At 41.9% G+C, this 20,987-nt stretch overlaps 1 protein-coding gene across 21 annotated transcripts in view; it reads left to right on the top strand.

Moving 5' to 3' along the window:
* LOC147621327 (vacuolar protein sorting-associated protein 54, chloroplastic-like) overlaps nucleotides 1-12,631 on the top strand; it is a 59,584-nt gene extending 46,953 nt beyond the window's left edge. Inside the window, exons 8-21 of one of the 21 annotated variants that reach the window (XR_015269807.1) lie at nucleotides 297-559; nucleotides 713-884; nucleotides 981-1,064; nucleotides 1,151-1,677; nucleotides 1,764-1,917; nucleotides 2,444-2,525; nucleotides 9,890-9,969; nucleotides 10,939-11,100; nucleotides 11,235-11,302; nucleotides 11,483-11,563; nucleotides 11,686-11,825; nucleotides 11,948-12,025; nucleotides 12,122-12,195; nucleotides 12,318-12,631. Coding sequence is in view for 6 of the 21 variants with exons in the window: in XM_086824057.1 (XP_086680183.1) it covers nucleotides 297-559; nucleotides 713-884; nucleotides 981-1,064; nucleotides 1,151-1,677; nucleotides 1,764-1,917; nucleotides 2,441-2,525; nucleotides 9,890-9,969; nucleotides 10,939-11,100; nucleotides 11,235-11,302; nucleotides 11,465-11,563; nucleotides 11,948-12,025; nucleotides 12,122-12,195; nucleotides 12,318-12,406 (1,935 nt within the window). In the remaining 15 variants the exon portion in view is untranslated. Of the gene's footprint in view, nucleotides 1-296; nucleotides 560-712; nucleotides 885-980; nucleotides 1,065-1,150; nucleotides 1,678-1,763; nucleotides 1,918-2,440; nucleotides 2,526-9,889; nucleotides 9,970-10,938; nucleotides 11,101-11,234; nucleotides 11,303-11,464; nucleotides 11,564-11,685; nucleotides 12,026-12,121; nucleotides 12,196-12,317 lie in introns of those variants that run through there. The other 20 variants (XR_015269804.1, XR_015269796.1, XR_015269797.1 and 17 more) reach the window with 20 other exon arrangements.
* Nucleotides 12,632-20,987: the final 8,356 nt, after the last annotated feature.

The following is a 20,987-nucleotide window of genomic DNA, read 5'->3' as shown; positions in this document are numbered from 1 at the left end:
GGCAATCTCATAGTAGGCAGGGAAAGGTCGTGCTTGTGTGTCGATCTCCCTCATCTTGAATAGCTGGCAGATGGGGCTGCAATGTACAAATGAGGTGGAGAGGTGATGGATGAGTGATGTGGGGCTAGTGGGCCTCCTATGGGCAGCTGATCATCAGAGGCCCTAGTTAGTGCCAAGCCTATGCTGCCCCCTTCCTGGCTCGTGGCTGCTTTGATTGAGCATTCTTTTCAGCTTGCTTAGTCCTCTATGGAGAAAAGAACAAAAGTAAGATATTTTGACTTTGCTTGTCTGTGCAGGTCCGTCTCATGCGTGCGGCAGAGATTCGTAAAATGATAGAACATATTATTGGAGGGCTTCAAGGAAGCTATGCAGAGGCTGCTGTGGCAGCTGCTTTTGCATCTGGGGCAGCGGCTGCCGCCGCTGCAGAGGCTGCAGCTGAAGCGGCTCAAGAAGACTTAGCATTTCCTGTTCAGTCTGAGAAGGCTAGTTTCTCTTATGGAGTATCCTTAAACAGGGGCTTTGAAGCTCCCAGCCCCACAACAATCTCAAGAAATTTCAGGTAATTGGACTCAATTTTTGAAATAACTGTTGTTTATTCAATATGGGGGAAAATGTGTGTGTGTGGTCATTCTCTTAGAAGAATGAATCGAGCACCTTGATACAGTAGCCTTTTGTCTCAGCTTGCTGCTGCTCAGAAATTTTTGCAATACAGGGCAGATGTTCTCCGTGAGAATACTGAAGCTGTGTGCTCAGCATGTCACGCTGCTCATGAGAGATGGGCTAAATTACTAGGTGTACGTGCTTTGATTCATCCTAAGCTCCGACTGCAGGAATTTGTTAGCATCCATAACATCTCTCAGGTCTTCATGTTGGCCACTGAGAAGGTACTAAGACATGATAACATGTGTAATATTTATGTTAAAGCCTGCCTTGTTTGGAAACTCTGTGAGATCTGTACCAAGGTTTCTTGTGTGTTGTAGATAGGAGGTCGTTATGCCTCAAGCATACGAGGCACACTGCATTCTCAGTCCAAGGCATTTGTTGACGTCCAGCACAGCATACGGGTAAGTATGCAGGTTTACAAGTGCTGTATGAAGTGTGAAACTTTCCATTCCTTTTTGCACTGATGCTCATGATTATATACTTCCAGATGTCTAAGATCAGCGCCGTGCTAGAACAAGAGACATGGGTTAGCATTGACACACCTGATGAGTTTCAGGCCATTGTGGACATGTTTACTCATAGTGAACTGGTTAACAATGGGAGCTTGTCAACAGAGGAGGTAGGAGAGACAGACTGCTCTTCTAACTCAGACACCATGCTCAATGAAGTCTTCTGTGCTGAATCAGGAGAAAAGCTTTCTGAAATCGATAGGGACAAGACCCCAATAGTGAGGGAAAACTCTGTTACATCCTCCAAGGCTATGCCAATAAGTATAGAGCTTCAAAAACAAAGCAAGTCAGAGGCTGCAGGGCATCTGGAGGGCCCACAACCTGCTTTTCTAGAGAGTGATGGTGTTGCAAATGGAGTTGAGCCTAAAGGTGCAAAAATCCGCTCTACTGTTCAGACAGAGGATGGGGCAGCTATGGATGCTTCGGTGAAGAGTAAGAAGGGCAGGGATAAGCTGACTGTCAAGACTCTTCAGATTCGAGGTGTCGGGTTCCACATGGTGAATAGGTATGCTCTCTATGATTTGGTTGTTTGTATTCTTTGGAACAGGTTGATCCTGGTACCTTGCAGTGATGATGCTTTTGTTTGTGCAGTGGGCTTATACTGCTGAAGATGACTTCTGAGTACATTCATATCAGTACTGCACTTCCGAGCTTGGCTGCTGAAGTCGTACACAGGGTTGCAGAATTGTTAAAACTCTTCAATGCACGCACTTGCCAGCTTGTACTGGGTGCAGGTGCCATGCAGGTTCTATGTTGTGTCCCCTCAAGCTTAATCGGAATTCAAGGTTTCCTGAGTATAGGTCAAAAAGTACTTTAAAAAAAAGGCGTGCACGCACATATACGCACTCACGCACGTGCAGAACACACACACACACACTCTCTCTCTCTCTCTCTCTCTCCCCCCCCAACAAGTGAGATAGTCTTGTTCTGTTTCTATTTTATTTTCTGTTACATGATGAGATATGCCATGGACATTATTATATCACTTTGGTCTCAAAGGCCCATTAGAACACGTTTAATATCTCTCTCTTTCTCTCTCATAGGTTGTATGATGATGATGGTCCCACTTTGTATCATATGGCTCAGATTTGACATTCCGAGCTCATAGCTCTAGTCTTTGTTTTCTTTGTACCATGATGAGATTACATGGACACTATTGTATCACTTTTGGTCTCATAGACCCATTGGGTCTTTTGAAGACGTTTAGTATAACTTTCTTTCTTTCTTTCTCTCTCTTACCATGTATTTGCTACATGCCATGGAAATAGCAGGTTTCGGGCTTAAAGTCGATAACAGCAAAGCATTTAGCTTTAGCGAGTCAAAGCATCAGCTTTTTCCATGCACTAATAGCAGGTAAACAGCTCTCAATGTTACCTTTTTCTGATTTGAATGTTGATGTTAGTGGAGGCTTTTTTTTTCTCCAGAAAAAGATCCTTCTATTAGTCATGAAAGAAAGAACATCCGCAAAAGCGGACTTCTCAAATGGAACGGTCTGTACACCCTCTAAAGAGGTATAATCAGAGAAAAGAGGGGGTACTCTCTCTCCGGATGGCCCCTTTCAAAGGGGGTCTACATTTGCCGCCGCGCGGGGGGGGGGGGGGGGTGTTGGGGGGGTTATAGTGTTGAAATACTAGGGCCTGTAGGAAGGGTGTTCCAGACCCATAAAAAGGGCCTCGGCTCTGCTGTGTCCTGTCAGAATCGCCAACAAGGCACTCCCATCTCCCTTGGAGAGATTGTATGATGACCATCCAAATGTGTGGGATAGTCTCTGCGGGGCTGCCGCCCGTCTGCTTGGGGGGCGGGGGGGGCAACCGTCGTTAGCCTTGTGACATCTGGCATGCCAAGTGTGCCAAACGGAGATGCTCAACATTGGTATACCTGGGTTTCTGGGGTCCAATGAGATGCTGGTATGGCTGAGGCTGAGATGGCCGTAATCCTGAAGTGAAAGTTGAAAGGCCACAAAGCCTCCCTTGCCTTCGTCACCCAGGCCATTATCCCCTAGGTGAGGAAACAGTTGGTGCTGGCCTCTGAAGTGAATAGGCAGAGGATCTGCCACCAAATTTTCTGTACCTGTAGAAAGTCCCAAAGGCAGTGTCTTTGAGTCTCCTGCGGGATCCTGCACCGATTGCACTGTGTGGGCTTCCTTGCAACAGCCAACCATGTACCAATTGTGAGGCTGCCATGGGCTAGGAGCCACAAGAAGAGGGTCATCTTCCGCTGCCAGAAACTCTCCCACAATCGCCGCTAGAAGTCCGAGCGAAAACTCCGAGAGATACCTTGCAAATGCCACCAAGAAGGGGCCACATGTTATGACCCTTACATGTGGCAACACGTGGGACGGGTACACGGATACGCAAGATTTAGATGCTAGTAATGCGTGGGACATGCGGACGTTGCAGGGGAAAACCAATGGCGGCATACTATTGCACATCACTATTCATGGGTGACGGTTGTAAGCCAAAGACTTAGTGATGTGTAGAATGGGGACCATCGGGGACACAGGGATATAATTTACAGGATGTGGCTTATCGTTGGTGGAGGAAAATTCAAAAGGACAAGGCAATCCTGAATACTTGGGAGGAATTTAAGGATATGTTTATTCAAAATTTTATGCCACCAGACGAGCAGAGTAGAGTCCTTGATACTTGGTTTTTTCTCTCTCAAAAGAATCTTACAGTTCAGGAGTATGTTGACGAGTATCGAGAGGTGCTTATGAAAATTCCATAAATTTTACTAGATTTCTTACAGGTTCGTAAATTTGCCTTGGGGTTAAATGATAAACTTTGACCATAAGTGCGCTGTGAGAATTGTAAAACATTATTCAAAGCTATAGAAATGGCTTTAGTTTATGAAGATGGTCGAAAGGGTCAAAATCAGGCAATGGGTCAAGTTTCCAAGTCTCATTTTATGCCATCTACTTATGAAGCTTCGAGGTACACTAGTGGGTGAAAGGAAAAGACATCTATGTCTAGTGTACATTCCTTTACAAAGGCTCTTGCAGGAGTTAAAAGAAAGGTGTCAATGAAGAATGACGGTAGGTCTTCTGTCACTCCAGAATAGTTTGAGAAAGCAAAGAGTGAAGGCTTATGCTATGCTTGTATGGGCAAGGATCAAAGGCGTGATTGTCCATTGAAGAAGCAACGCATAGCTACAAATATGACCACTGAGCCTATAGATTTAGATCACAGGAATGATCTTGATGAAGATTTATTAGATGATACTCTAGAGCAGACACCCCAACATTCTACTAGAATCTATGGAAATAGGTACCCACGGCTGTAGATACAGTCTTATCTTCAGAGGCTAGTCGTGGTTATCAGTTTCCGATTACAAAACTCATTGTCATGAAGAGTTCGATTGAAGGAAAACCAGTGAAGGTACTCTTCGATACGGGCTCTAACTATAATGTGGTTAGTTCTCAACTTGTCAAGAATTTAAAGTTGAAGACTCAACGATCGTCATATCAGTACATGGTTGAGCTAGCAGATAGCAAAGAAATAAAGGTTTGTGACCAACAGGTTGTAGGCCTTGGTCTCACCATTCAATCCTACTTTGAGGAGCTCAACTTTGATATTACTCGACTAGCATGTTTTGATGTTATGCTAGGAAAAGAATGGCATGCATGGAAGAAGCCTTTCATCAACTTCGCAATGCATATCTCTCAATTTATGCATGAGGGGAGGACACATCACATTAAAGGTGAGCCAGATCTACCCAAGAATGTATTAATTACTACTACACAAATGCTTAAAATATCTTGTAAGTCTCTCTTTTTAGGTTGCGTTCAAAAAAATCTAAGTGTTGTAGACACGCATAAAAGTGGAACTCCAACTTGCAATGCCATAAAATCTTTGCAAGAGAAAATTCTGAAGGAATTTTCTAATGTTTTCAAATTTGACCTGCCCACTTCTTTGCCGCCACGCAAAAATATGGAGCATCGAATAGAGCTTGTGCCCGGTGTAACTGCGGTCAATAGACAGACCTTCGTACCGGCTGAGTTTGGTCGAGGAGAATGAGGTGTCAAAGGTGATTTAGGAGTACCCAACGAAAGGACTCATTCACCCCAGTTTCTCACCGTTTGCTTCTCCGGTTTTGCTAGTTAAGAAGAAAGATGGTTCTTATTGAATGTGTATCGATTACAGAGCCTCAAATAAACTTACTGTAAAACATTAATATCCAATGCCAAGGACCGATGATTTGATAAACGCTCTAGGTGGAGCTAAAGTCTTTAGTAAGATAGATTTAAAAAGTGGATATCATTAGATTCGTATTAAAGACAAAGATGTAATGCCATTTGGGCTTATTGGGCTAGTCCCCCACTCCCTAGGCTTGTCTCTCTACTCTTCCACTTACCCCCCGTTTTTTCTTAGGGCACGATGAGAAGTGCTTTTGGTGGCTTGTTGGAGGGCAAGATCAGGGCCTCTTAGAGAGGCAAATCACTGACCAAAAAACAGGATTTGAGGGACAACAAAAGTGCTGGACAAGTGTCTTTATCAGCGTTTCCAGAGGGGAACTTTATGGGTTGATCTAGGCCAAAAAGGACTTTGATGCAGTTGAAGAAGCCATGTGAGAAGGCAACTTCAGGGAGGCTTCAAAGGTCTGGCAGGTATCATCTTCAGTGGGGGTTTGAGCTTTTATTGCAAAGACTCTTGGAAAAGCTAAGTGAGTAGTACACCAACATGGTCAAGCGATGATGTTTGACACAGGTGATTGGGTTTTGTAGAGATTTTAAAAGAAAAGTACTAGGTAAAGTTTCATGTCGGTATTTGGTGAAGTTCAGGAACTATTCACCTGTGGATTCGAAGTGGATGGAGGAGGGTGACTTAGCAGATTTACCTATGGTTTTGCAACTTTATCTTGATGTTTTTGGTTTGGAGCCTACCATGGAAAATGCTCACACAGGTTCAACAACAAAGTGTGGATTTGGAGCATTGCTTGATGCTCAAAAGGGGGGTTTCTTTGCTCCCTTGTCACATACGTACTCAGATGGGATCTAGGAGTCGCTTGGTGATCTCTTTATGGTTCACCCGAGGTACTGAGGGTTGATAGTACATCTGCTTGCGGGACTTCTATGATATGTGTACTAGTCACATGGCTTATGATATCTTTTAACTAAGGTATGGTTGGAAAAAGATTGGGACGTTGATCTTTACCATATGGTCTTGGATGTACTCATATTTGTGTATGGAAATAATTGAACATATGGATTATCTTGCATGTATTTGTCTGTGATGATACTCCTAAGTACGGAACCTGCGGGATGGCCATATTTTGGAGCAGTTGGGACATCACCTGGAGACATGTATATTGCATGGAGTGGATGCTTGGTTTTTTATGACACTTGTTTTGTGTTTATCTTTCTCTGTGTTCTTTTTTAGGCTGTCAAAACTTGGATGTTCCGGTTGCACTAAGTAGCGCAATCGAGGACGATTGCATTCTTTCAAGAGGGGGGTATGTCACCACAGTGCATGTTTTTCCTAGGCGGAAACCCTAACCCTAATTTTCAAGATTGTCAGAATGAAGATCTGTTTGCATCATCGTCTCGCGAAGAGCTCGTTGAGAGGAGCAACTTTGTCTCTTATAGCATCTTCAAATTTTAATCCCCAACCCTAACCCTAATTTTCATGATTGACAGAATGAAGATTTGTTTGTGTCATCGCAAAGAGCTCGTTGAGAGGAGCAATTTTGTCTCTTACAACATCTTCAAATTCAAAGTGGTTTGAGAGATTTTTAGGAGGATGACTTTTCGCATAAAAGTCAATACGTTGCTTTTTAAAAGCAAGTTACTTATACTAGGGAATCAGCCATGTCTGGTCTCCTTATACTGGAGAATCAGCCATTGTGCTCATCCAGGGACTATCATGCTTGTGTCCTCCACCACCTGGGAAGCCATGGAGTCTCCTATTGAAATGCATACTCCTCCTTGGTTTATTGAGGGGCCCAAAAGCAAGGGACCAGTAGGTGTGGCTCTTTCCGGGAAGAATCTTCCCACAACTATGTGTGGCCGGCAGTAAGGTGATGCTCCTGGATCAAGATTACATGAATGGTTCCCCCCACAAGGGCCCTATGAAGCTCTGTCATGATAGTAGACTGGTGCCTTTTGCAGAAAGCGCGTCCTAGCCCTCAAACATTACATAGGACGATCCTCATGGCTGAAAGTGCCACGGCCAGCCTCTCCATGGTGCAGCTAATCTTTGGATTGGGTTTCGAAGGGGAGTAATAACAGTCGGTGCGAGGGTGGAGCCACTCCAAATAGGCTTTGATGTGGGCTGAGAGGTGCATTCACTCCTCCCCAGCCTGCTATTTGGCCTCCTCTGGCGCGACCTCCTCTTTATGGAGGTGTCTGTAGACCCCACGCTTTGCTGTAAAGCTGAGATGGAAGTAAATGAAGAGGTGGAGCCTCCTCCATGCTGGAAGAAGACTAAGGACCTCCATCTTGGCAGTCTCCCAGGAAGCATTGATGACGTCTGTGACCCGAATGTTGCCCACCATCTGAGAGTGGTATATGGGTCCTGAAAGCTCCGGGTCACAGCCTCATGATCCCACACCGTCCCCCAAGCCGTGCTCAAGGGAAAGGAGAAGACCACCGCTCCGACGTCGGCAGGGGTGGGGTGGGAGTGGTACATGCTGCAAATCCAAAGGGACGCTCGATCCTATGCGGCCTCCATTGGAAGACAACGGCAGAAGGCATAGTCCACCGGGAGTCCCATAAAAAGGGGGGGCCCCTGCGGTGAAACTGGGGAAAACCTGGTGATGTGGAAGGAGAGGATTTGGGTCTCCAAGGGATCGGAGAAGCTCTGAAAGGATCTCTAGCAGGGCTGCCCGCTGGATCCTCGAGGAGGAAGGTTGAGCTTCCCTCTATGCCGGGGGGAGGCGGCGGGCCTGGGGGAGGGTGTCCACTGGTAGGAGGAGTTTCCTGATGGGGGAGAGGCTGAGATGGCTCCGGACCAGGGTTGGGCTGGTCTGGCTCGCTGGCAGGTGGTGGGCGCTTGGGGGGGGGGGGGTATGGGGGCTGGCTCATCATTCAATGCGAGAGTGGCTCCGGGGGCCTAGGGGGGCATCGGGTGATCTTGGGGCGGTTCGAGGAAATTTCCGATGATCCATGTGCAAATACATCTCCATATCAGGACACAAAAGAAACCTCATATGAGCGTGGTGCCATCCTCATCCATCCAGAATATGCAACATAAGGGAGTCTATGACTATCAAGAGGTTCACCATGTGCATCACAAGTGAGGGAGTGTCCCTGTGTTGCTGGAGAACCTCTACGGTTGGGAGCTGCTGTGTGGAGGGTCGCCATGGGTTAGGGGCCCGTGGAAGTCGGGTGCACTGTAGCTTGTGAGGACGGTCCAAGGTGATTCCAGGTGGTCAAGGTGGGGTGTGGATTGGCACAGTAGGGCAGTGGCTGGTCCTCCTGGGTGGGTCTACGGGCTCAGGTACCTCTCCGGGTTTCCGACTGGTGCTGCCATTATGTACTTGGAAAAAGCTTGCAATGGTCAGCTGGGAGGTGTCCTGAGGGTAGGCTGTACTAACTCTGAGGAGCGAGCCTCTGTGCCCACTCAGCTCTAAAGTCTCAGGCATTGCTGATCAGGGCAAATCTCTCTCGTAAGAGGCAGTGAACTCTCCCCCAGATCTAGTAAGCTGGGCATCTGCAAATGTAGTACTCCTTTGCCTCGACCTCCTTCACAAGTTCCTGTCCTCTCTGGCAAAGCCCTCTGCTCTCCCTGTCTCCCTCTGAGGTGATGAGCATTGAGATGAGACCTCAATCACCATCTGCAGGGCATGTGACATATGATGTCTGTGCAGGTTTCCCGGCTGCTGCATGAATCCATTTGCTGGACCCCTGTTCCCCAGCCCTCACAACAAACCACCTTATGGGAGCCTTTCGACTCGTACGGCTCGCCCTCCCAGATCTGGACTCTGGGCATTACGATCGCTGCAGGCAGGTCTTTACCCGTTGTTCTGCCATTGAAAATGCCCAGTGTAGCTTGCGTGTGGAGTGGTGTACAGATTTGTTAAGAAAGTGTCCATTGCCTTGGTAGGGAACAGTACAATCCTGGACTGGCCCTCTTCTTATTAACCGTGTGCAATCTATGTCACTACGAGGCCTTTGAACTCTTCAAGGACGCTGTCATGGGGATGGTTGGCCCCGACTCTCGAAACTACTAGGTTTTCCTTTTTAGCAAGAGCTGTGGCCCTTGCTTGTCATGCGGAAACAAAAAAACCTTACGGAAGCAAGCTCACCAGTCAGCCTATGGGCGCATGGTAAGGTGTTTGGTTTTTTCCGGATCTATAGAGATACTACGAGTCCTCCGTCCCAGATTCCCGAATCCGCGGTGTGAGCTTCAAGAAGTGATCTTTGTAGAATTGCATCTTTGGATAGGTGTGTCTGTTTTTTATTGTTGTCTTCTTTTATCGAGGAGTTTAAAATGAGAATTAGTGGGAACCCTTCATCTTCTTTCATGATATCCTTGGGGATCATGCCACCTCACTTTTTCTTCACTGAATCGGTGTAGTTTTGTCTTTGTATGGTCTAAGAAAAAATCAGGGTGGTTGTTTGTCAGTGTAATCTACTTTAGAAATGGCTTCACTTGGACCATCCTTCAGTTTTCATGTACTCTTATCCTTTGGGCTCATGCCATTTTTCTCTCTACACCAAATTTGAGTATTACATGCTGTAGTCATAATATTCATGCACTTTGTGCTGGTGTTTGCAGATTTGAAGCGTCTTCTGGCAGCTCATATACCTGATACCAGAAAGATGTTGCTATTTACAGAGATTGATCATGTTGCTCAGGTAGGCTGTTGTTCCTTGGATTGTATAATGGTGCCAGCTCAAACTGTAGGCATGGAGCTTCCAGATAGTTCAATTCACAATATGATAGTGTAATGGTGCCAGCTCAAACTGTAGGCATGGAGCTTCCAGATAGTTCAATTTACAATATGATATTGTCAATTTGGTGGAATGAAGTGTTGTTTGCATCAGTGAAAATGCTGTTGTCTTGCCTGATTCATACTTCATAAGTTTCAGGTTTTCTACTAACAGAAGATCTGCTGTACATGCAAGAAAACGTAACAGGATTTCTGACCTGGAGACTGATGGAGCCGATAGTGGCCTTTAGAATATTACTGTCCTTCATCCTTTCTTTTAGCTGGATCAGAGATGCCCATGCCTCTCCTTCAATCTAATTTGAGATGCAGCTCCATAGGGACAGGCACAGGAAGGCGTGTGCCTTTCTTCCAGATAACAAGATATTGCACTAGCTTCAAGATCACAATTGAGAGGATACTCATCAGGGTACACCCTTTGTGGAGGCACCCTATGGAGGACTTTTGAACAGCCGATCCCTTTCTGCCTACTGGGATCACAGACATTTAAATTATTGATATCGCACTATTGACAGCTACTCAAGGTGATAGCGGCAGCACCATGGACACCAACTCATGATGGATGCATGCCCCCGGCTTGGCTCATTCCAGAGGAACATGAGCATAGACTTCTGGTTTCCTGAGAGAGAGACTGTGTCACATGAGTCTTGTGCAAATGCGTCCCAGCTTATGGAGCTTATAGATTGTTCAGTGTCAATCCAGTAGTCATCTTGTATTTTCTATTTTTCCTCTTATTCCACTTGGACATGGTACATTTGCTTCACAAGGCCAAATCTGTGTGCGCGCGTTGCACACGTGTGCACACATACACATGGTTTTGGATTTTATCACTCTTCTAGTCCAGCCTTACATGGCATTTTGCAATTTGAATTCTCAGGACTACAAAGTGCACAGAGATGAGATTCACTTGAAACTGGTGCAAATCATGAAGGAGAGGTTGATGGTACACCTACGGACATTGCCACAAACAGCTGAAACATGGATTAGATCAGATGACCAGGATGCACAGCCCAGTCAATTTGCCCGTGCTTTAACCAAGGTGCGTGATTTATTCTTTTTTAATGCATTCCTTTGTTTTAACCTATGGTGCTAGAGGCTATACAAATCTTCTCATTAGAATGCATGCTTATTCCAACTGACCACACCTTTTATCTGATTTTGTTTAAAATACAGGAAGTTGGTGTCCTGCACCGGGTTCTCTTCCCATTGCTTCTGGAGTCAGACGTGCGCTTCATTTTTACGTAAGTTAGCTTGTGCTTTCATACTATACTGGCTGCAATAAAGAGAGCCATACAGTCAGACCACATAAGTTTTCTTTCATAATCAATAATTTATTTTATTAATACTGTAATTAATGGTATCTTAAATGCTAATTGGAATTTTATGACTACGAGGGTCTAAAGATCATATTTGCCTCACAGGCGAGTGGTGGCCTTATTCCACTCCCAGCTCGTGGAATCTTTCTCAAAACTGGATTTGAGTTCTTCTCCTATGAAACAAAGGTATGACAGAGGCATACACAGTGCACACAACTAATGTTCTTAAGTGTAACAAACTTTTTCAGGGACATTAATTTGCTTACTTGCCAACTTCTTCCAAATGAAAATAATCTATTTTGGATCAGATTGTACTATGATATACAGCACATTCTTGCTTGCATGCGAGGGTTGCCTTCTGATGCAGTGGAAAATAGTAATGTGCAAAAACGGGGAGAATTGGATGAGTTTTTGCGACAGAGATATGGAAACGAAACTTCCGGTTGATGTATGAAAAGAGCCTATGTTCTGGCGCTTCTTATTGTTACAGGGTATAACTAGAGAGGTGGTTCCAATTTTAAGAGAATCCTCAACTTTCTGATGTGATAAAGAGTATTTGTTTGGTAGCAGGACTTCAGGAAACTCTATTCAAACGGTCAAACCACATGACTTAACCTGCTCTACGAGCATTCCCATCCAGAAAATCAGGTGATGCCAAGTTATATAAGTAGTTCTTACAGATTTGGAACATGTTTTCTTGCTTTATTGAAGGGTGGTTACAGATGAAACCTCTGCCCATTGCAGGGCCCCATCTCGACCGTCAATGCTCCTTGGGTGGAGGATATCCCCCGTCCAAGCCCTGCTCGACTGTCGGATGGGTGGGGCTTTGTCTGTAAAAAGCCTAAAGAGTAGTTCCTTTCCTAGCATACAATGCTTCCTTGTTCTTTAGTGCAATTCCAGCACTCGGACTAACAATTGGGCTGTGATGTGGATGTTGCAGGTATGGAATCCATGGAAGCAGAAAGCGTGCAAATGTGTGTAGCTACTTCTAGAACAAAAGAACACAAATTTGAGAGAATTGTACACTAAATCGTGTGGTATCGAGTGGCCACGGTCCCGTTTTTCGGTGTTTCTTTTTGTAACATGTCCATGGGAGATGGAAATCATTTCATTGTTTGTTACCATTGTTCTCATGATTCTTGTGTCTATGGGGGAGCAGATAGATATTTCTTGTGATAACGATCCACCACTTGTACGGATTGTTTGTTAATGTATATAAAGCAGCCATGCAGCTGTGAAGATTCTTTTGACTCACATGTCGATAGTTTCTCTTTGAACAAGGGGCTGCCAATGTTCTTAATTTGTGCACATTAGCAACACCCCCCCCCCAACACACACACACACACACACACACAAAAAAAACCCCCGAACACCATATGTCAGGCCCCACTTACCCTTACCGATGCAATGGGGTCCCGTCTGTCAAACTAAATGGGCATATCCAAACTGTCGAAAAAACTGGATTTGAATTGCTCTCCAGGGTCATACCATACTAGCTATGACACAAATTTGATCATAAAAGATATACAAGGCTCTGACAAAATTGGCAATGCTCACTCATCTCTCTTTGATAGCACATGCTAGTGGCACTAATGTCATCGCAAAATCCATGCTTATGTGTTGCTTGGGCATGCGTTCCAATCATGAAGATGTCTTGCGAGGAATCATACTAGTAACAATTGCTACAATATGGTAGCTTTGCAAATAACTATTTAGCATTACACAAAATAAGTCATTGGGCTACACAGTCACCCTTTACAAATGGGATAGCCATTGGAATCTCTTATATGTTACTTCCATATACACAATCGTACAGAGCATATATACAGATTGGTGTAGCCAAACTTGTTAATTTCTCATGTTGGAGAGCATGCTACCATCACATGGGTAACCATTTGATTAACATAAGGCTTTGTAAAATATATGTATCGTGAAGCTCGTCAAAGATCCCATTTCCTTGGAAACATTATGATGGATGCACGAACTCAATAACATGTATGTTATGGTAACTATGCCATCATATAATTGCCAGACAAGCTAGTAAGAGTGAGTACATGACATCACATTAGATGCACTCACAATGTCTATAGCTACAAGCATGGTTCTTGTGGCATTCCATCATGTGCACGTGGTCTACACTAGGACATCAACTACATCTGCACATTGATAGCTTACAAGCCAAGCTTAAATATGCACCATTCTTTGTTCTCCATGTAGCATCAATGTACTAGGAGCCGACTACGGAAGAAACTTGCTTAAGCTCTCAATTTAGGTCTGGTTTGATACTTGCTTGAGCAACCAAGTGTGTGCGTCTTGAGCATTGGACACGTGAATGTGGAGAGGCTAAAAATAATCCAATCCAAAGAGTTATTGGTGATAGGGTTGCCTATGTTGAGTGTTGTTGGAACTCATGGTACATGTGGTGCTTGGTAGTTTGGTAACAATAAATCCATGCATCCCTTTCATAAGCGTCGGAATATGACCATGAGACCCTTAGAGGTTATACATTTGGATGTATAGGGGCCTACACAAATAACTTCTCTTAATGGGTGTCACTACTATGTTTCATTTATGACGACCATGCTAGGAAAGTATGGGTCTATTTTTATGAAAGAAGAGCAAAGTGTTTGGGTATTTTCAACAATTCAAAGATCTTATGTGTTCGAGAAGCAAAAAGGCATGTATAGAAAATGCTTGACGTTTGATGATGAATGTGAACATTTCAAATGAGTTCTATGCATTGATAGCAATGATGAGAGATCGTTCACTTTTGATGAGCAAATTTGAGATGGAGGAGTTGGGTGAGCTAAGATACTTTCTTGGCATTGAGAAAAGGAATCAATCTAATAATTTTTGGAGAGGTAATCAATAGTTCAAGGAACAAGGTAACAAAGGTGAATTTCAAGAAAAAAAACGAACCTCCAAGATGGAAATCAAGGAAAAAATCAAATGAAAATTTGGAAGTATAATGTGAATTTCATTGAAAGAGCTTAAAGGTTGGGAACATGTTATAGATGTGGAGAGCTAGGGAACATGATCTTTCAATGCACCAAGAAGGCACCATTTCCTAATCCAAAACCAAATGACTCTCTACCACACGAGAGATAAGGTATGTCCATATTCAGTGTAAATGAGAGACCTATTGCTATCTACAACTCTCTACCACACATAAGAGATAAGATATATCCATATTCAATGTAATTTTACTAATTTCCATTTACACTTACAAAGCTATAAAGGATGCCCAAATGTTATTAGACACTTATTGCTATCTACAATGCTCTTACATACATGAGAGATAAGGTATGTTGATATCTAGTGTAATGGACCATGTTACACTGTTCACACCATTCCATATTGCCATGAGTCATCAACCAATGGTTTCTTGAAAATATCAGTCCCAATGGTTTCTTGAAAATATCAGTCCCACATGCTCATTTGAGCCAACATAAACCATAAAAATATTACCTTCTAAAACCTTCTCCCTAATGTAATATGATGGTGCACCTAATGTGCTTTGTTCTAGAATGAAACATTGGGTTACTATGTCGCTTTTGTTGTCACAAAGAATGATAAAATTGCATCTCCAATGGGTTGATCCAAATCATTAAGTAGCTTTCCAAGCCAAGCTACCTCACATGCATCCATATTAGTTGTAATCTACCTCACATGCATCCACAATACTTGTACTACTCTACCTCTCGATGCTAAATAAAGCAAATGCCATGTTGCTTTTTAGAACAACAAATTGTTGCACTCCCAAGGCTAAACACGTAGCCAATAGTAGATCTTTTATCCATGAGAGAACTGCCATCCCAATCTGTATTTGTGAATCAATATACATAAACCTCCTTGCCATCCTTAAAAAAAACTATAATGTATGGTTCCCTTCACATATCTTAATATGCTTCTCATCGCATCTAAGTGACACTTCCACGATACATACGTAAACTGACTCATAAGCCCCACTACATAACTAAGGCCATCCCTCATTATGGTCTTGTAAATAAGATTTCCTACCATCTTTTGATACATGGTAGGATCCTCAAGAAGCTCACCTACATCCATTGTCTCAACATGCATTAAGAGCTCTATTCGTTGCTTAAGAAAATCAATGTGTGAAGTACACTGTGTTTGTTGCACCATTTTCTAGTTGCTTCCACCATACTGATTTTTACTTATTAGCTCACATGGAGCTCACATAGGGTCTTTGGAGATAAGGTACGTCGATATCCAGTGTAATGGACCATGTCACATTGTTCACACCATTCCATATTGCCATGAGTCAGCAACCGCCGATGGTTTCTTGAAAATATCAATCCCACATGCTCATTTGAGCCAGCATAAACCATAAAAATATCACCTTCTAAAACCTTCTCCCTAATGTAATATGATGGTGCACCTAATGTTCCTTGTTCTAGAATGAAACATTGGGTTACTATGTCGCTTATGTTGTCACAAAGAAATGATAAAATTGCATCTCCAATGGGTCGATCCAAATCATTAAGTAGCTTTCCAGCCAAGATACCTCACATGCATCCATATTAGTTGTAATCTACCTCACATGCATCCACAATACTTGTACTACTCTACTTCTCAATGCTAAATAAAGCCAATGCCAGATTGCTTTTTAGAACAACAAATTGTTGCTCTCCCAAGGCTAAACGCATAGCCACTAGTAGATCTTTTATCATGAGAGAAGTGCCATCCCAATCTGTATTTGTGAATTAATATACATCAACCTCCTTGCCATCCTTAAAAAAAACTATAATGTATGATTCCCTTCACATATCTCAATATGCATCTCACCGCATCTAAGTGACACTTCCACGATACATATGTAAATTGACTCACATCCCTCATTATGGTCTTGTAAATAAGATTTCCTACCATCTTTTGATACATGGTAGGATCCTCAAGATGCTCGCCTACATCCATTGTCTCGACATGCATTAAGAGCTCTATTCGTTGCTTGAAAATCAATGTGTGAAGTACACCCTTTTTGTTGCACCACTTTCTAGTTGCTTCTACCACATTGATTTTTTACTGGTTAGCTCACATGGAGCTCACATAGGGTCTTTGTTCATATAGCTCAAATGAGCCCTTCATAGCTTCACTTCACATAGACGGGCATCTTTAAAACTTGGGTAGATGTCCATGTTCATTCAAATTAAGCAACCATGGAGCCTCACAAAGGACTAAAGTGAATTTTGTTTTGCTTCCAAGCTCTTTATCTTTTCACTGTTTGGGGCTCACTATGAGCTCAATGGAGATGGCAATTCGAGATTTTTTAACTATGTACTAAGATAGGGGAACATAAATCACTGAGATTAGGAAGCAATTATGTTGCAAATCTCTCTCTCTCTCTCTCTCTCTCTCTCTCTCTCTCTCTCTCTCTCTCACACACACACACACACACACACACACACACACACACACACACACATGCACGCACGCACATTGATTTTCTCAACAAGATCCTTGCATAAATTTCAATAGGATCTCTCCCAGATCACACACAAAGGTAAAAGAGACCTCTCTTTCTCTCAAACTCAACTCTCACATAGAAAGCATGTTAACCAATAGAGTGGCATAACAAGCCCCAGGGTCTAAGTTCCTAACATCATCAAGGTCAATAATGGTGGGTTCTTAGGTGGGTTTCTATTAAGATATCAAGCTCAACTAGTGTGGATATAGGTGATACATTCACGGACAATAGCTTTACACTTACACCACACTAGCATGGTTGGTGAGATTATGGTTGAAATGCCACTAGTAGTTCATAGGCTATGTGATAGTAGCCACTTTCGTTTACTAGAGTTACGAAATAGTTATGGCCCCAACTCATAGGTTCACATTATAGACCATGTTATATGTTCTAGAAGTATAGTTATTTTTCTTATAGTATGTACTCTATCTTTATGTTATGGTTGTAGAGAAGTGAAGAAGACATAATAAAATTTAGCCATTCATCTCTCTCTCTCTCTCTCTCTCTCTCTCGTGTACTTGTATATTCTTGTGTGTGTGTGTGTGTGTGTGTGTGTGTGTGTGTGTGTGTGTGTGTGTGTGTAACTTTGCAAAGGAGCTCAATCTCACCCTCTCCCCCACATTCTTCTGATAGGGATCAAAGCATCAATTGACATAATGATCTCAATAGACAAGTAAGAGGCAAGCAAAGATAGCAATACATAGGTAAGGGTAGCTCTATCTCTTTCCCTTTTGATTCAAAAGCAAATCTCTGTAGGTAGCTACTAGTCAAGGATGGTGGTTGGTATAGCACAAGGGGACACTATCATATCTTAGAGATCCCTCTTTGGTGAAGAAAATGTGCAGTGTAATAGGAGTCATTTCATATCCCATTTTGGCCCTGGCAAGATTTTCATAAACACTGTAGAAGTGTTGATAGTTACAATTTTTTACTCAGCACTATGTCTATGCACGTTTTGCATAGATTATTATGCATAATGGTTTATTTGAAGTGCCTACAAGGAATTTGGAATGTGCGCATACATGGTAGATGTATGCTAATGTTATTGGTTTGTATAAAATTACTGCATGACAAGTTTACAATATCATTGTTGTTAATTATTTATATATTTGCAGACAAAATATTAGAGATTGCAAGAATGTTGTGAGTGTAAAAGTTACTGCAAGTTCTATTTGGCCTATAGAATACTATATTTGGTGTAGGTGAAGATACTATCATGCCATGCATTAAAGGCGTATTGTGGAGTGGGACTTTCTTTCGAAAGCTCGAGCTCCTTGTCATCACTTATAATAAACTTCCGATAACCTTTTTTCATGAGGAAGTTTGGCATTCTAAACTTCCACCCTTGTGGAAGTTGTTCTTGTCTAGCTTCTTTCTCACAATCTAGGATAACTTGTCAACAAATGTTGTTACGTGTAGAGGGCCTGCAAGGTTATGTACTGGCTGGTTAGTAGTGTCTCTTATTCTATGATATCCTAGACCTTAAATAGGTTGTTGTAAATAAACTAAAGGGTATAAAATGATAAAGGTCTACTTCTAAGGTTGAATGCACTCGATTTATTCAAGGGGGGAATATTCTATTCCCAAATTTCTCTGTTTTTTAACGTAAATTTTCTAAGAATTTTCCAAAGATGAGATTAATCTTAATAAATGAATCTAGGCCTTTCTCCCCATTTAATATTCAAGTAAGGGTAATTTAAGGTTAAAAAGAGACATAACATTAACTAATTTACAATTTTTTAATTCTCTGTTAATACATAGAGAATTTAAATACAAGGAAACAATTTAAAATTAAACTATTTCAATAAAAAAAAGGAGTAAGGTACCAATTTTTTGGTACTTCAAAATTCTAATTTTAGCTTAGGGGATAATAACCAACCTTGATATTAGCTTGAATATGTTAATCAGGGTCTATAGGAGATGAAGTATACCTCTCCACTAGCTTGAATATGGTGACTAGGGTTTGTAGAAGATAAAATATACCTCTTTACTAGATTGAAAATCCATGAGTTTTTCTTTCCTTGGAAATGGAGCCCAATTATAATGTAGACTAACACAAAAGACTATGTCAAGGGCGATAGTACCTTGTAGCATTAACTAAGCAAAAGTAGTATCAAATTTATCTCCTTATCTCTCTAACAACAAGCTTGGAGAAAATGACAAGGGAGAGAGGGTATTTATCCTTATTTGGGGGCCCAAGACATGCACCAACCAAACTGCCAAATGTCAGGCTATCCCAGAATCCTTCTTTACTTAACTAGGCATAAAGTTGAGTTTTGCTAGTTCTCAACTCCACTGAACTTAAGCATGGTTCCAATATTGATATTATTCCTTCTGTCCTATCGTTTTAAATTTTAAAATTTGACCCTTAGTCTTAGTTGATTCATAAGGTTCATTAAATAGATTTACAAGACCTTATACTTAACCCTTGAAGTTTCTTTAAAAGCGTTACATCCATTTAATTTCTTCTTGACAAATTTAATATTTTAAACCCAACCTTAGCACAAAATAATTTCCATCTTATTAATTATTCACTAGTCCTAGATTAATACACTAAGGTCACATGCCTAGGTTTCACATTAGACCATTAATTCTTTATTATTTCCAAATTCTCAATTTCACAATCCTTACTAGATTTTTCCATGGTACCCATATTTCCATGGTCAAGTTATGTGTATTTATCCACATATGTATATACATGCACATGTGCACATACACACCATCATGTGCACATCTTGATGTACATATACCACCCAAGTAGATCTAGACATACAAATGACAGGAATCTTACATTCTCCCCCACATGAAAATCTAAGATGTCCTTATCTTGTGTGAATTGGGGATAAATGTGAATCTTTCTTTTCCCAAGTAGCATCTTCAACCGAAAAGAACTTCCATTTAATCAAATATTCTCTTAGATTTCTATTCTTGAGGGGCTATTCTTTGACGTCCAGAATTGCTTCAAGTTCCAATTCCACTTGGCCTTGATTAGGAAAGGAAACCTTCTCATCATCCAATACAGAACTTGGATCTTGTACATACTTCTTCAATAAGCTCACATGAAAGACATTGTGGATCTTCAAGTATGGAGGAAGCTGAAGCTCATAAGCTTGATCCCTAATTTTTCATGTAATTACATAAGGTCTGTAATAGCTTCTTGTAATTATATAAGGTCTTAGTAGCTTCTTGAACAAGGAAAGCGAACTCCTCATGGGTCATACTCTCAAGAAAAACCATATCACTTTCTTGAAACTCCCCAAAAGTAAGCTTCATGTTGGAATATTTCTTTTGTTTGTCTTGGGCAGCTTTTATATCTTTCTTATTGAGTGCATCTAATGATCCATTTCATCTAGCATCTGCTTTGATACTTCCACTCTACTCACTGGGTTAGACCAATTCAAAAGGGTGTCACACACTCTTATCCATAAAGTGCCTTGTATCTTTCTTAATTGACTACATCTAGCAATCCATTTCATCTAACATATGCTTTGATACTTCCACTCTGATTAATGGGTCAAACCAATTCAAAGGTGTCACAAAATCTTGTCTAGAAAGTGCCTTGAATGGACTCATTCCAATGCTCCAATGATGAGTTGCATTATAGACAAACTCTACCAAATGAAGATAGTTTACCATCTTTTGGGCTCTCTTTCATAAAATACTTGAAGGATATCTTCAATTAATTGGTTCATTTTCTTGGTTTGGCCATTAATATCTAGAGGATAGGTGGTATTGAGATCTAGAGAAGTTCCCATAGCTTCAAGGAAAGCAATCCAAAAATAGGATGTAAACTTCACATCTCGATCATTGACAATCCTTCTAGGGCAATCCATGAAGTCTAAATATCACATTGATAATCCTTTTGGGCAATCCATGAAGTATAAATATTTCTTTTTTAAAAGTACTTTAGCAATGTCAAGAGTTGAGTAAGTCTTCTTTATTGGAATTAGATGAGTGAACTTTTTCAATTGATCTACTACCACTAAGATGGAGTTATATTCAGCATAAATTGAAGGCAATCCAATAACCAAAGCGCATTAGCCATTTTGTGAGAGGAATTGAGTGTTTTGTGCTTGCACAAAGCACATTGAGGTGAATTATCGTTATGTTAGGGAGAGGCTC

Source organism: Cibotium barometz, chromosome 30 (assembly GCF_041138505.1).
Source record: "Cibotium barometz isolate CiBa-2024 chromosome 30, ASM4113850v1, whole genome shotgun sequence".
NCBI lineage: Eukaryota > Viridiplantae > Streptophyta > Polypodiopsida > Cyatheales > Cibotiaceae > Cibotium > Cibotium barometz.
The sequence above is the reverse complement of the archived record's forward strand: the minus strand, read 5'-3'. Positions and strand labels throughout refer to the sequence as shown.